The 15,969-nt window shown below is 39.6% G+C and overlaps 1 protein-coding gene across 1 annotated transcript in view; it reads left to right on the plus strand.

Annotated features, from left to right (window-relative positions):
- EFHC1 (EF-hand domain containing 1) overlaps positions 1 to 15,969 on the plus strand; it is a 79,291-nt gene that overhangs the window by 58,816 nt on the left and 4,506 nt on the right. Inside the window, exons 8-9 of the mRNA XM_043962547.1 lie at positions 1,217 to 1,430; positions 12,107 to 12,254. Coding sequence (XP_043818482.1) covers positions 1,217 to 1,430; positions 12,107 to 12,254 — 362 coding nt within the window. The remainder of the gene's footprint in view (positions 1 to 1,216; positions 1,431 to 12,106; positions 12,255 to 15,969) is intronic.

A 15,969-nucleotide genomic window follows, 5' to 3' on the forward strand; every position in this document is an offset into this window, starting at 1 on the left:
AGGCTGATCAAGAGAAAATGTGCTTAAGCTACTTCATGAAGGACTTTAACCAGGTTAAAGGAAGCTTCTTATAAGGCATCGGCACCTTTGGAAGGCTTAACCCAGTGACACTGAATGACCACTCTGAGTGACGTTGTTTGGAGGAGAGTTAAGGATATGACTTTTTTTTTTCTTTGAGAAGCTCTGTTCTTTCAAAGACTGTATATATGCCTCTGCTAGCTCTTATTTAGGTTTCCGATGTCAAACATAATGAGTAGCTTCATCTGTGAGTACTGAAAATATGAATTAGGTACTCAAAAAGAGATTTTTTAAAATCTATATCAACCTCTTTTCTCTCTGCACATCATGTGGCTTTGGAGAACTTGTCAGGACTGAAAAGATAAGTAACATCCCTTGCACAATCCTTAGCTAAAGGATTCTTGCCTAACCATCCAGATGGCCTGGATACCTCTGGATCTTCAGTGTTCAAGGAGAATCATTCCACATCTTACTAGCTGCAAGCTTGTTCTGGAGGCTATAACAACACCCACCTGGTCTTTTCAAATGTGGTGCTTGGACCCACTCGCATTTGACAACAATTCATTCCCCACTTGCGGAATAATAATGATGACTGACATTTATACAGTGCTTGAAGGCTTTCAGACATACCCAAGTGATTCCCAAAACAACTTTGTGAGTATTGTGCTTCCCATTCAAAAGATGAAGATGAAGAAACCGAGGCGAAGAGATGTTAAATGATTTGTCCAGGTTGACGTAAGGAGGAAGTAAGGGGGGTAGGATTTGAACTCAAGTCCCTACTGACTCCAGTCCAGTGCTTTTTCCATTAAACCATCCTCCTCCAGAATATTTTTATTAAGCTAGGGCTGCTTAAGTCAGCCAAGTAAGGTCCCAGTTATAGTCCCTAGCCAATCAAGCAAAAGAAAGGAGAGAAAAATGGTCAAGTGTAATCTCCCCTTACAAAATGGAATATATGAATGTTACAAGCCCGGAAAGCAGCAGACTACATGTGATGAGTGCTGAGAATCCTGTAACCCTGTAGTTATATCTGCGTAACATAACATAAATGTGAAAGGGCCAAATGCTGCTCTTTTGTGCCCTCAGCTTTCACTATCTTTAAAATAGTAATTGCCAAGGCTGTAGATCACGGATAGTCACAATGAACAATTATCTGTTTAGCTATTAGATAATTAACTCCTTCGTTTCTTTCCTTCCACAGGAATCCCCCATCCCTGAAGATCGGGGCCGCCATTTTATATTTTCTTACTTCGTAGCTACAGATATGGTCAGTATCTTTGAGCCACCTGTCAGGAATTCTGGCTTCTTTGGGGGTAAATACCTTGCTAAGACCAAAATTGCTAAGCCAGGTTCCTGTTTAGATAAGCCCTCCTTCTATGGACCTGGAGACTTTTTTATTGGTGCTCTCATTGAAGGTAAGTCTGTAAATAATTCTGCCTTTTCTGATGGTTTTGAAAGTGCTTTCTCATTTGTCAAGATTTATTTTTGCTAACTCATAGGCAGTCATTAACTATGATCCTGCCTGAGATTAATGTGGTTGGTGGTTTCTTTCTAAAAAACGTTTTAAAGTTACGATGAAACACCACTCCCACCTCTGTGTAATACAACCACAGAATCAGAATTGTAATTAGACTTTAAACTAGTAACAAACAATAAAACTCATTCTCGTCACGGTCCCCTTCTAGCCTCTGTCCTTTTGTATGGATATATGTAAAGATTCTGTTTTCCTTTTGTTACAATCTTTTCATCATCTCTGTATGCTCTTTTAAAATATATTTTATTGATGCCATTTGTCTTTCTATGAGAATCATTTCCGATTCATTCCACAGACTGAACCCTTCCTTGTAGCACAGAAAAATAATCAGGCAATAACATCTGGTGCTGAGTATACATTGGACAGTGTATATAATATTCTGGCCCCTCCGTCTTCCATCTCTCTGTTGTGAGAGAGATCCCTTTCATCATTGCTTCTCTAGGACCTTCATTATTTCCCCCCCCCACACTCAGAATTCAATTTCCTTTTAGTGATCTCTTCCTTTATGTTGTTGCTTAATGCTGTGTGTTTCACTCTGTGCCAGTTCATACAACTCTCAAGCTTATTTGAAGTCCCTCATGTTCATAATTTCTTATTGCAAAATAATGTTATGTTATACTTTTATACCTCCTTACCTCAGCCTCTTAGTGTCCCTGGCTTCCTTTAAGTCTCAGCTCTAATGCCATCTTCTGTAGGAAGTCCTTCCTAGTTTCCCCTAGCTGCTGATACCTCCACCTCTGAGATTGCCTTCCATCTTCTCTCTCTCTCTCTCTCTCTCTCTCTCTCTCTCTCTCTCTCTCTCTCTCTCTCTCTCTCTCTCTCTCTCTCTATATATATATATATATATATATATATATATATATATATAAAATCTTCTTTGCACCTAGTAATTGATGTGTGTGTCTCCCTCATTAGAATGTGAATTGCTTGAGAACAGTGCCTTTTTTCATCTTTTGTGTGTGTGCCCTTAGTACAGTGCTTGGCATATAGTAATTATTTTTTAAATTGTCGTCGTTGTTGTTGTTGTTGATTTCAACCATGAAATCATGGGGTTCCCACTTGGTGGGTGATATGGGCAGTAGAGTCGCTTTTTTTTTCATAATTACAAACTGAAATCCAGAATGATTGGACCACTTCACAGCTTCAATTTCAACATACATATGTAGCACGTGTGAGTGTGCCTGTCTTCTGACTGTCCCTTCAACGTGAACTGTTTCCATTTAAAAAAAAAATCTTTGCCATTTTGCATGGTGTTTATTGAAACCTCAAAGTGGTTTTAATTTATATTTCTCTACTGTTAGTGATTTGGAGTAAGTTTTCATTTGGTAATTTCTGGTTTGCAGCTCTTTGGAAAACATTTTGATCAGATTCTATGATCACTTATCTATGGAAAGTGGTTCTTGGTGTTGTATCTTTGTGCCAAGTCACTGTGTATTTGAATATCAGACTTTTATCACTGATATTTAATACATATGAGGATAATGAGCCAGCAAAGAAGACTGAGAGAGTGTTCATACAGGATATGAACCCAGACAGTGCCTTGAAAACCGAGGAGGAGAGGGTGGCCAACAGTGTCAAATAGAGTGGATAGGCTAGCAGGGATTAGGACTAAGAGAAGACCATCAAATGTAGGAGACCACTGGGAACTTTCTTTCTTCCTTCCTTCCTTCTTTCTTTCTTTTGTTTTGTTTTGTTTTGTTGTTTGTTCGGTTTGGGTTTTTGTTTTGTTTTGTTTAGTGTTTTGGTGGGGCAATGAGGGCTAAGTGACTTGCCCATGGTCACATAGCTAGTAAGTGTCAAGTGTCTGAGGCCAGATTTGAACTCAGTTCCTTCTGACAGGGCCAGTGCTTTATCCCCTGTGCCACCTAGCTGCCCCCTCACTGGGAACTTTAGAGAGAGCAGTTTCAGTTGAGTTATGAGGTCAAAAGCCAGATTTCTGGGGGTTGAGGAGTTAGTGACAGAAAAGGAAAAGGAGGCAACTTTTTCAAGGAGTTTGAGAAAGGGAGGAAAAATATAGGATGATAGCTTGGAAAGATGGTAAGGCCTAGAAAAAGTTTTGGTGTTTTTTTGTTTTTTTTAAGGATGAGGGAGACTTGGGTATGCTTGAATGCAGTAGAGAAGGAACTAATTGATAGGGAGAGGTTAAAGATTGGAGCGAGAGGGGGAAGGGATGCCTGAGGGTACAATCTGATGGAGAAGCTGGGTTCAAGAAGACACAGAGGGTGTTAACCAAAATAAATTAAAAAATGACAAGTCCATGCAACATATGTTGCAACTGGATTTATTACAAGAGAAATAAACATTCATGTGGAATTCCCATACCAAGTACAAAGGAGTTTGCAATCCAGACAGAAACTTGAATATTTGTGGGTTACAAAAAGGGGGAAATCTCATGGGCAGAGAGGAGGGCAATCCCCTCCCAACTGCTAGACTATGAAGATACGATGATCTGCTTATCTACAAAGGTCCCAGATGCACAAACAGTTTATCATTCTGGTGTAGACTGACACCTGTATTGTCAGACCAAAGGTCCAAATCACAAATTCTGTCAGCTCAGGGTGGGGGTGGGGGTGGGGATCTCCAACCTTGACTAGTCCAGGGTCCCTTGGATATCCTGGGTCCAGTGTTTCTGGAAAATATGGCAACTCAAGAAGACAGGTGGTTGACTTCAGGACAACATTCTCGCCCACCCACCCCACTTGAGGTCAGTGCAGTCTCTGGACATGGCATTGCCCACACCTGGTAAAACATTATCCTGGATACCACCTGGGTGGCACATATGGAGGCAAGGGTAAAGGGACATTTAACAAAGATAAATGTTAACAGACAGAAAGCCAACAAGAAAGAGACCTAACTCCTAAAGAATGACCTGAGGAAATGAGCGCAGGCCTCTAGGGAGCCAGAATTTCTGGACTAAAATCAGACACAAAGAATTGAGGCATGAACAATTTTTAACAAGTCAGGGCTGGGGGGGCAGCTAGGTGGCGCAGTGGATAAAACACTGGCCTTGGATTCAGGAGGACCTGAGTTCGAATCCAGCCTCGGACACTTGACACTTAACTAGCTGTGTGACCCTGGGCAAGTCACTTGACCCTCATTGCCCTAAAAAAACCAAAACAATACAAAAAAAAAAAAGTCAGGGCTGATACAGAATAGTTCCAACTACAAAGTGGGACCAGAATCATCAACTGATCCCAATATAAGCCATAGTAAGAATGTCCAAAATCAGGGACTAATTCAGAAAAAATGTATATGATGCCAAGAAAGAAAAAAAAGAAAAAGAGATCATTAACAAATTATATATTATATATTATACAGATACAGAGAAACAAAAAGCCACAGTAGTACAATAATGAACATCAACATTAACAAATATCAAGTTTCCTTGCAATTTAGTAACCCATTCCCAATGTCTGTCCAATCAACACATTTCATCTTAGATCTCAGATGTCCCACGTAGTCATCCAGTTCCTAGTACATCTTTTCTTGGACAATCTGGAGAGTATTGTGTCCTCAGGGGCATCACTTCAGTGGATTTCAATCCTTCCTGGTTCCAGGTTACTTGTGAATACTCCTTAGACATTTATGCCAAAATCTTTTACAAAATAGATCTCAATACAAAGTTTCAATGTCTCAAAATTTACTTCTCCAACATCTAGTTCATGTGATGAAAACCAGCTGGAACCTTGCGATTCAGATCTAATCAATAACAGAGTTATAAGGGGGTTGGGTGTGGAGGCACTGAATTAGCAACCCATAGTTTACTTGAAACTTCAGAGAATTTAGGTTTTAAATACCCCTTGCTTGTTTCTATCTTTATCTAAATTCTATAAATGGAGGGGCACCAGCCCTAGATTCAGGAGGACCTGAGTTCAAATTTGACCTTAGACACTTGACACTTACTAGCTGTGTGATCCTGGGCAAGTCACTTAACTCTCATTGCCCTAAATAAATGAATGAGTGAGTGAATGAATGAATAAATGAATGAATTAATAAACATATAAATAAATTCCATACCTGACATAAACAGTGCTAACAAGCTAAAGGTTTTAAAAAAACAACAACAACAACTGAGAATCTGACTTACAAATAAGTCCTTCTGGTTAAAGTTACCAAAGAAGACATATAAACTAGGGCTAAGAGTGCTTTTCTAAATTAGCATTCATTCCATTATAATTTAACTTTTTATGATGTAAGCAGACAAACTGTTAAAGTTGATATATTTAAGAAATTTAAATACAAACTGAAAAATCAAAAGCTAAATATTTAAAAATACCACAGGAGGCAGAATTCTTAAAACCTTCCAAATTACATATCTACTCATTTGATCTTGTTCTTTTTTCAAAATTTTTATTCAGATTTTTACTTTAGCTAATAATTATTTTAGAACTCCAAATTTAAATACCACTTAATTTAAATTAATTGCAATTCAATTCAATTTCCCCCTTGGGAGGAATAGAGACTGATAAGGATGTAATCCTCACATAAAAATATAGGTTACAGAACACTTTTATTATACACAAATGGATTTACATAAAAGTTACCAAGTTAACTTCAGTTGTAGCAAAAGACTTGGGATGGGTTATATAGATACACTTAAGTAATTAATCCCCAATTATATACAGAGAACAGTGTTTATCAAACTGAATTGCTTATATTAGAATATATTCAGCTGTTCGCCATATTCAAATGGAATAGATATTACAAACATTATTATTCACTAAGATGACTGATGGTACTGCAATTCTGTTTCTTAAAATAAAACAGAAGAGGTTTCTGATTTTAGCCTCATAAATTAATAGATTAGTATCATTGTTTCACAAGGGTTAGACTAGTGTTGGGGTTTTTTTTGGTACCTTTGTCACTTATTCCCATGGCATTATGAAAGAATGAGCTATTTCAGAATTTAAATCTCATATGTGATTATGTAAGTATTAGCAGGCAGATGACAAGTCCAATTACTAATTTACTTAGTTATTTGGGATGTGGAATGGCTACACATTCAGATTTAAGATTTTACAGATTTGTATTATACTCATAGTGTCTACTGACCACTTGCTCTGATTATAGAAATTTGCTATAAAAGGAAAAAGCAGCAACATGATTATAACAGCATCCAAAATGGCCCTTCAGACCCTGGCCTTGAGGGCACAGAATGACTCAATGCATATAGCAGGGTAAGGCATCCTTAGTTATCTGACTTTAGATAAGAGTCACAGTTAACAACCAATCATGCAGTAATGACTCCACCTGGTAGCCAAACTTAGGAATAACCTGTTATTGGGAAACATTACTGTTCAAAAGGAAGTAACCGAACCAATAGGACCCTACCTTCGGCTGTGCCAAGGTCATCCTCTCGGCTTTTTCCCAGATACAGACCTCTACCTATAACAGTTCAGGAGCACACTCCCTTGTGTCATATCTCTTGAATGGTGGATAACTGACTTAATGATCTATCAAACAACTATACCCGAATTCAAAACTCAAAACAATATCAGTTACAGTCCCAAGAGCATTTACCTCAAATGGCAAGTTTCACTAATCACAGCTTAGGGCTAGATACAGTTATTTTTACTCTCCTGGAGAGGACTCACACACACATAAGAGATTTCACTTAACAGGAGATTACCTTGGCAAGAAGAAGGGCAACTTTATGAGAGACTGAGGGAAAGGAGAGGAGAGTTGGATGTGAGGTCAAGGGGTTTTGAAATGAAGAGAAGGGGAAACTTAAATGTGAAGATGGGCATAGCAAAAGAAAATAAAAACTATGTTGGAAAATATGGCTCAGAATTGAGAAAAGAAAGAAGCTAAAGGCTTATAGGCAGTTTGGAAGCCTTATACCTATATAGCATGAAGACTTTCTTCAGCAAGAGAATTAAAAAGCACTGGATGGTGAGCCTTCAATAACACCACAGAAAATGGACTTGATTATATCTTAACAAACTAGGCAGAATTTGGTTACTGATATTAGATCCTTGCTGCTCGGGCAGCAAGGTGGTGCAGTGCACAGCACACCAGGTTTGGAGTCAGGAAGACTCATCTTCCTGAGTTCAAACCTGGCCTCAGACACTTATTAGCTATGTGACCCTGGGCGAGTCACTTTGCCCTGTTTGCCTCAGTTTCCTCATCTGTAAAATAAGCTGGAGAAGGAAATGGTAAACCACTCCAGTATCTTTGCCAAGAAAACCTCAAATGGGGTCATGAAGAGTCAAAATCAGCTGTCAGTACATTCAGATCATCAGATAATTAGACCAAGATAGAAATATAGTGGGTCCTTAGTGGCTGATAATTAAGAGATTACTACAGAAATGCTGAGAACATTTCATTTCCATTTATTTGTTGTCTCAACTGCTAATTTCATTTTTGAATGCTCTTGGAGTGATATGGCTCCTCTGGATCTCACACTTGGGATGATATGGCTCAGTAGGGTCTTACTGCCAAGTCGTTGTATACTTTCCCCCCTTCGTGCTAATTTTCAGTGTCTTCTGTGTTAATACTGTTTGTTTTCTTTCACCATCCTAGTGTTTACAAATTAATTTGTAATTTAAAGCAGTGTTGCCCTTGGCTGCCATGTTGTCTTGACAAAATGATGGAGTGTCTGCTAGCTAAAGCATTTTCTAGAACTGTTTTGGCCTCCAGGTTGTAGTGACTCCTTTATATTAGTTAGGCTTTTGAAGGAGATGCTAATAAGGTTAATATCTTTGCATTTTCCTATTTCTCATTTTTTAGCATGGATTGCTCATGGGTTCAATAGCTAACTCTGTGCGGTTCTTGTTGTGCTCTCAGAGGAAGTTGAAATGTCACTTTAAAGGATGAAACAAGGGAAAAAAAGCAGATCATTGAGAAAATCTGCTTAACTGAGTTTCCTCATCTGTAAGATTAGTTGGAGAAGGAAATGACAAACCACACTAGTATCTTTGCTAAGAAAACCCCAAATGGGGTCACAAAGAGTTTGGTCACGACTGAACAACAAAAACCTGTAGATGGTGTCAGTTCCTTCTAAAGCTCTCTAGGTCTTCTTTCTTCATTCTGTCTGCCCTTCTCACAGCTTCCAGCAGATGGTATAACTAGAACCCCTCTCCCACCCCCATCTCCTCCCCCACCCTTTAGCCATCATTTTGTGAAGTTAAGTTTTAACTTGTGAGCCACCTTTTCTCAGGGAAGTGGTAAAACTACTCCCCCTCCCCACTGTTGCTAAATTTTGGGGAAAATTCCAGTCTTCTTCACCAATAAGAAATAAGATAACTTAATCCCTACATTCTGGATTTTTTGTGCGGTTTTTTTTTTTTTATCTTCGACCTATTATAAGTGTAGAAACCAAGGGCCGGAATCCTTGTGCTAATAGAGAGACTTGGACCTAATTTGTTTCTGCAAATTTGCAGAATTGCATGCTTTGCTAAATAAATCATTGTTTGGGTATAAAGTTCGTGCCTTTATTCCATTGTAACATTCCCAAGATGACAAGCAATTCTGAATAATACTCCCTTCTGTATTACAAAGACAAATGGATAGAGCTTTGTGAAGGACTTGCTTGCAAGGGGAGTTGATAATAACCCACTGGATGGTGTTATATATATAGTGATGTTTCCAGGTTTTTTGGTGGAAGGGGCAAAGGGTCAGAGATGAGAAAACACCTTCAAAGTATATCAGGCTCTTCATGTTATGTGAAAATCTCTTCTATGTGGTAGCTACATGGCTCAGTGAATGAAGTGTTGAACTTAGAGTGAGGAACTTGAGTTGGAGTCCTACCTAAGACATTTACTAGCTGTGGGACCCTGGGCATATCATTCTCTCAGCCTTAGTGTCTTCCTCTGTAAAATGGGGATAATAATAGCACTACCCCACTACCAAATGGGATAATATATGTAAAACACCTTTTAAGTCTTAAAGTGCTATAGAAATGCCATTATACCACTATCATCATGGAGGATGGCCTAGGCAAAGTCCCAAGGGAAGAAATTCTCTGTGAAGGGTAAAGTTCTCCCAATAATATTTTGTGACATTGTGCAGACCCAGAAAAACTTCCCTCTTCAGTGAGATCTACAAGCACCTAAGAAAAAAGTTCAGCTTAGCAATTCACATAGGAAAAACAAAGTGGATGAAGATTGTATATTGCCCTGATTATCACATGCTTTTGGATGGATGGCCTATTGAATTAGTCTATCAGTATCCTGAATAAGTACTGTTTAGCAGGACCAGAATTGAAATGGATGAGATCACATTTGGCAAACTATACCTTTTTAACATCAGTTTTTTCCATCAGTGATGCTATGTGACAATAAATCATGAAACAGGAAAATTTCAGAAGAATCAAGGTTGCAAGTAACCCAAAGCATGAGGTAACATATATGGTAGATGTAAATTACATGCAGCTTATACATAAAAAATAGCATAAAAGATATCCAAAAGGTGTATGAATTAAAAGGAAAGAGGGAACTAGTCATGGAGTGAGACTTGGGATAATAGATGGACAGTCTGAATGTCCAGAGGAAGATTCTACTGTGCACCCTGGGCAGATTCATTAATGAAGATTTATTGGGGGTATATGGTCAAATCATACATGGAGAGCTTGTAATTTGTACTAGGAAAGGGAATGCCCAAGCTGATGGGATTATGAAATATGATTTCAGAGACTTTTTTATTTTTATTCAATCAAATCTAACTACTTTGTCCTGAGTAATTTCTTTCCTTTATTATCAGTAGATAAAAAATCTCCCTCGCAGTTAACTATATTATTCTTTTTTCTTCTAATTTAATTTTATTTTTGTCATTGATCCAACTGGAATTTATTGTATTGTGTGGTATTATATTGTACAACATCTCAGAGTTGAAAGGGACCTCAGCAGTCATCTATTTCAGCACACATCCAGAAAAGGATCTTTACTATATTATATATATTAAGTCTGTATTATAGAAAGTGGTCAGCCTTTGATTGAAAACCTATAGGAAGGAGAATGCAGTACCTCTCAAGGTAGTCCATTCTATTCTTTTTTTTTTTTTTAAGTGAGGCAATTGGGATTAAGTGACTTGCCCAGGGTGACACAGCTAGTGTCAAGTGTCTGAGGCCGGATTTGAACTCAGATACTCCTGACTCCAGGGCCAGTGCTCTTTAATTGTAAGAAAATTTCTTCTTACATGAAGCATAAAAATTGCGACTGCAACTAGAACAAATCTTATCCTTCTTGTATGGGTTAGCCTTTCAAAAACTTGAAGAATAGGTTCTTCAGGCTACATATCTCCTTCAAAACAGAAAATACTCATATGACATGAACCAGTTGACCTTTTCTAAGGCCCTAACTTATCAATATCCTTCTTAAAATGAACCAAGAAATGAAAACAACGTTTTAGCTTCATTCATTTTTTTCTTTACTTTTTCTTTCATTTCCCTCATCCTTCTCTCTCTTCCACGAGTATGAATTTTTCTTTGCTTTCTTGAGACTGTTAAATAGTTAAACTTATTTATTTATTCATCCATCTATCTGTCTATATTTATTTTTCAGATTTATTGCCTCAGTTCTGGTGTTGCTTCAGTGTGCTTTTCTCCTTGTGTTTTTTTTTTATCTTTTACCATATTTTTCTTAAATTATAGTTTTATTTAGTATTTTTTTTCCAGCATCTTTGTTAACGTTTCTAGAAATTCTGGAATGTTTTATTGTTGTTTAGCATTTCATTTGCTAATCCTTAAGGGGGCTGTGCTAATGCCTGGCTCCCTTGCAACCCCTCACTATGCTGTGATCTTGCACATGTTGGCATGGTGACTTATCTTTTACTTAGCCTCAAGCACCAAATCAATTGCATTTACCTTTTGTGAATATTCCACATGAAACTTTGTAAACTTTCCTTAAGAAGTCTGATATGTAATAGTTTTAGTTAGTGGCAGAAGGTGAATAAGCTAAATTTCATAAACCTGGGTCCCATGAACTTGTCAGTGTTGAAGTCATTGTTTCACTCATGAAAACATGTCTACCTCACAGCATTGTTGTAAGCAGAAGTAACTGGTAAGCCATGAATCTGGTGCCATTTGGTAAACTGGACCTCTTTCCCCAGAATGATATGCAAAAGGCTAGGATGATTGATGAGTGTGTAAGTGCCATCTCTGGCACCAAAGGAATTATACCACACCCCACGTGCGTCTTTATCTGCCCTACTTATGGATTGGTGTATGCAGAGATGCCTGGGGTCTGCTGATCCCAGGCTGGTGTATTTCAGACAGTCTCCAGTTCTCTCTACCCTCCTGAGTATGGTGCTATTTTTAACCATTATTGCCACTAAGACTCAGCCTGTACTTCTGGTTATGACTGGTTTTCCTGGAACCACCATATGTGCTTTTTTTGTCTCTTGGGGATCAAAACAAATAGCAGAGCTGATTGACATATGCATCCTTCTATCTTTTCTGTGTGTTGTTATTATCAATAAACCCTATAGTTACATTTAAAAAGCATGGGGCTGTTTTCCTATTCTTTGAGACCAAGAACTGGATTAACTGCAAAGCACTGTATAATAATAAAGTCAGTTATCTTCCTATAAGTAAACCAATGGAATGTTACTCTTTCCCAGTCTTTGGCCATAGGTTCATCATCCAAGATGCAGATGAATATGTTTTGAAATTCTTGGAAAGCAATGCAAACGATTATCCCGAATCAACAATCCTGTCACTCAAAAACCATTTCTTAAAACGGCAACCTGTGACACAGGAATCTGACAGGTATGTTTGCTATCCCATTGCACGTTGGTTTCAGTTTTAGCTATGCAGCTCCCTAAATTGTGTTCCTCCCATTACCAGATAAGAACAATTAGGTAGACAAGCTTGGACCTACACATGTGTCCAAGATAAGACCTAAGACCTGAAGATTTTTATTTTATTTTAACCTCACTAAAGCATTTGGCATAAAGTCTTACTATGGTCTTGTGAGAAAGAAATTGTGAGAAAACCCATTTAAAAATTTCTGGGACTCAGTGTTGGAGAAGTATCAAAGGCCTTTATTTATACATTCGAGAGAGAATAGGCCAGCTCCCTAATGGAAATGTCGGTGATCTTGGGACTCAGGACCCTTTTATCTCTTAACGGGCTGGCTCCGCCCTTCTTCCTCAGTTACAATCTTTGCACCAAGAAACCGGCGACAAACACTAGCCAATTGGAATACAATATAGTCAAAGAGGCAGCCCCCTAAACTCCTGCCCCACATGACCAGCCCTGGGTCTCTCTCATCATGTGACCCTGATTGCTGGGGAGGGGGAGGAAAGGAGCCATTAGTAAGCACCCTTTTCCCAGCTGAAATTCACCTCCCAGACATTCCCCAGACAACTTCAATCAGCTTTTGAGGGGGGCCCATATTTTTCTTACAGGTCTCTTCACACGTATGCATAGGTACGGGGGCAGCTAGGTGGCGCAGTGGATAAAGCACCAGCCCTGGATTCAGGAGTACCTGAGTTCAAATCTGGCTTCAGACACTTGACACTTACTAGCTGTGTGACCCTGGGCAAGTCACTTAACCCTCATTGCCTTGCAAAAAAACCCAAAAATATATGCATAGGTACTTCGGTTCAGCAGACTTGGAAGGTCATTTAATCTCTCAGAGCCTCAGTTTCTCCATCCATCAAACAGGAAAAATAATATTAGCACAACTTAGCTTCTGTGGTTATTTTGAGGAAAGCAGGTCGTAAATCCTAAAATGCTAAAGCAAAGTAAACTATTCTTGCCTTAAAGTTATTACTTATTGAGAAGAAAAAAAAAAGTGTCATATCCAGAATGTCAGGTCATTTGGAGTTGAGCTAATTTTTTTTGTTTTGTTTTTTGTTTTTTGGGGTTTTTTTGGTGGGGCAATGGGGGTTAAGTGACTTGCCCAGGGTCACACAGCTACTAGGTGTCAAGTGTCTGAGGCCGGATTTGAACTCAGGTACTCCTGAATCCAGGGCTGGTGCTTTATCCACTGCGCCACCTAGCTGCCCCCTGGAATTGAGCTAATTGCTGAGTGAGGGCAAAATGAAATTCCAGTTCTGGGTCTGGGTTTAAAGACCTACATCGGGTCTTACAGACCCTCAGATCCCCAGATTTGACCTCCACCTTTCTTCTCTTCCTCTGCCGCATAGCATGAGTGCAGGTGTCCATCACAACTGTTAATGATATTCCTCTCAGTTGATCTTGGCTTCCCCTCCTACAGGTGAAAAGTTCCTCTCTAAGGAGTTATACTTATCCAGTGACTGACTAAAGGTCTGGCTTGCCCTTTCTAAGGGAGACAAGCCTAATATTTTGCCATTTGTGCTCATTTAAACAGCCCATGGAACTTTTTGTTACTTGATCCCACTGTAGTGATCAAGAGAGGGATAGCCCTAGGGGCAGCTAGGTGACACAGTGGATAGAGCACCGGCCCTGGATTCATGAGGACCTGAGTTCAAATACTCAGACACTTAACACTTACTAGCTATGTGACCCTTGGCAAGTCACTTAACCCCAACTGCCTCACCAAAAAAAAAAAAAACCACACACACACACACACACACACACACGAAAAAAAAAAAAAGAGGGTTAGCCCTTCATTATTGCGTAACTAGAGAACTGAATAACTTTGGGTTTGCTGACTTATAAGGGTCCCCCAGAAATTCTTTTGGTTCTTGTGTCCTCTCACTGTGACAGCCAGGAGTTGAGGATGCAAATAACATGTGTATGCAAATGAAAATAAGACTTCCCAGCATGCTTGATTTCCTTCACATATTTTCCAGGCATGTCAGAAGCAGGGGGTTGGCTTGGGGAAAGGGCCGTGGCAGAAATATAGCCAGAGAGGCTTTTCTACAGACATAGCTCCAGACTGTACAGTGCCGCTTCCCTTCCTCACAGCCCCTGAATGCCTCATTAAGCAAATGACTGCTTGCTTGGAGGATTTTCCTTGCTTAGGTCAGGAGAGTCTTGGATCACTGATCCAGGGCAGAGTCAAGCAGAGATGAATCTTTGCTATTGGAATGACAACAGGGTGGCTTTGACACATCAGAGTCAATGAGTAAGCTAGCACAGAAAGGGCTTGGGCTGGGAGAGCAGAGACAGAGGGACAGACTATTTGCTCTGTAGCAACATAAATGAATTCCCCGCTGCCCTGGCCATGAGAAGGTCTTTGCCAGGGTGCTCTTGGCAAAGGATTCGGGGAGGAGGCCGAACACTGAAAGGCCAGCTTTTCCCTATGGAGGAATTAGTCACCCTGTAAAAGTGACATTGACTTTTATGGAAAATAAAGGCAGCAGGGGCAGGCTTGGCATGGAATTCTCTCACCTGGGGCTGTTGGAACACCAGGCTTCGCTGGGAGCTCTGAGCAGCATTTCAAATGAACAAGAGTTCCAATGCCTGGCAGTTGGTTTCCCTTCTTCCTTTGCTAATTCATGTGGAACAAAAGCCTGACCTGGGATTTGGAGTTCCCTTTTAGAATGGTCCCTGGCCAGGTCTCCCTGGCATCAGGCAAAGAGGAGCTTACCTGTAATGAGCCTCTGTCTTCATCCTGAGCCTCTGATGTAATTCATGGGTAAATTGACTTGAATGCTGTTGGCATCCCTGTCGTGTCAGTGGGGACAGATACCTGACTTTTTCTTTTTTTTTTTAACATTTGTATTTAAAGTTTGAGTTCCAAGTTCTATCCCTCCTTCCCTTTCCCCTCCCTGAGATGGTGGTGGTTGTCTTTTCTCAAAGAGGACCATGACATCGGGGTGATGGATTAAGTGAGGGAGGGCTGTGCAAGGTCACCAACTTCACTTACTCTTTCCTCCAGAGCCATCTGGCAAGGCATATATCAGGTCAACTGGAGATGGCCCCAGAAGTTTTTAGGCAATTGGGGTTAAGTAACTTGCCCAGAGTCAGTCACACAGCTAGTAAGTGTCAAGACTTGAACTCTGGTCCTCCCAACTTCAGGGCCAGTGCTCTATCCACCGTGCTACCTAGCTGTCTCGAGCCAGTAAACAATCAGATATAGGTTGTACATGTGCAATTATTTAAAATATCTCCATATTAAATTTGTACAAGAAGACTCAAAAGAAAAAACAAAAGAAGGTGAAAGATAGTATGCTTCAGTATGAATTCAAACAATATCAGTTCTTTCTCTGGAGGCAGATAGTATGCTTCATCTTTTGTGCTTTGGGATTGTCTTGGATCATTGTATTTCTAAGAATAGCTAAGTCATGCACAGTTTTTCATTAAACAATATTGCTGTTACTTTGTACAATGTTCTCCTGGTTCTGTTTACTTCACTATGCATCAGTTCATTTAAGTCTTTCCAATACTTGACATATTTGAAGAGCAAGGGAGCGATGTTCAAACGTTCATTGTTCAAAGTGATGTGATAATCATATGTTATTTTTATTTTGGTGAGGCAATTGGGGTGAACTGACTTACCAGGGTCACACAGCTAGTGTCAAGTGTCTGAGGCAGGATTTGAAGTCAG

Source organism: Dromiciops gliroides, chromosome 4, assembly GCF_019393635.1.
Source record: "Dromiciops gliroides isolate mDroGli1 chromosome 4, mDroGli1.pri, whole genome shotgun sequence".
Taxonomy (NCBI): Eukaryota; Metazoa; Chordata; class Mammalia; order Microbiotheria; family Microbiotheriidae; genus Dromiciops; species Dromiciops gliroides.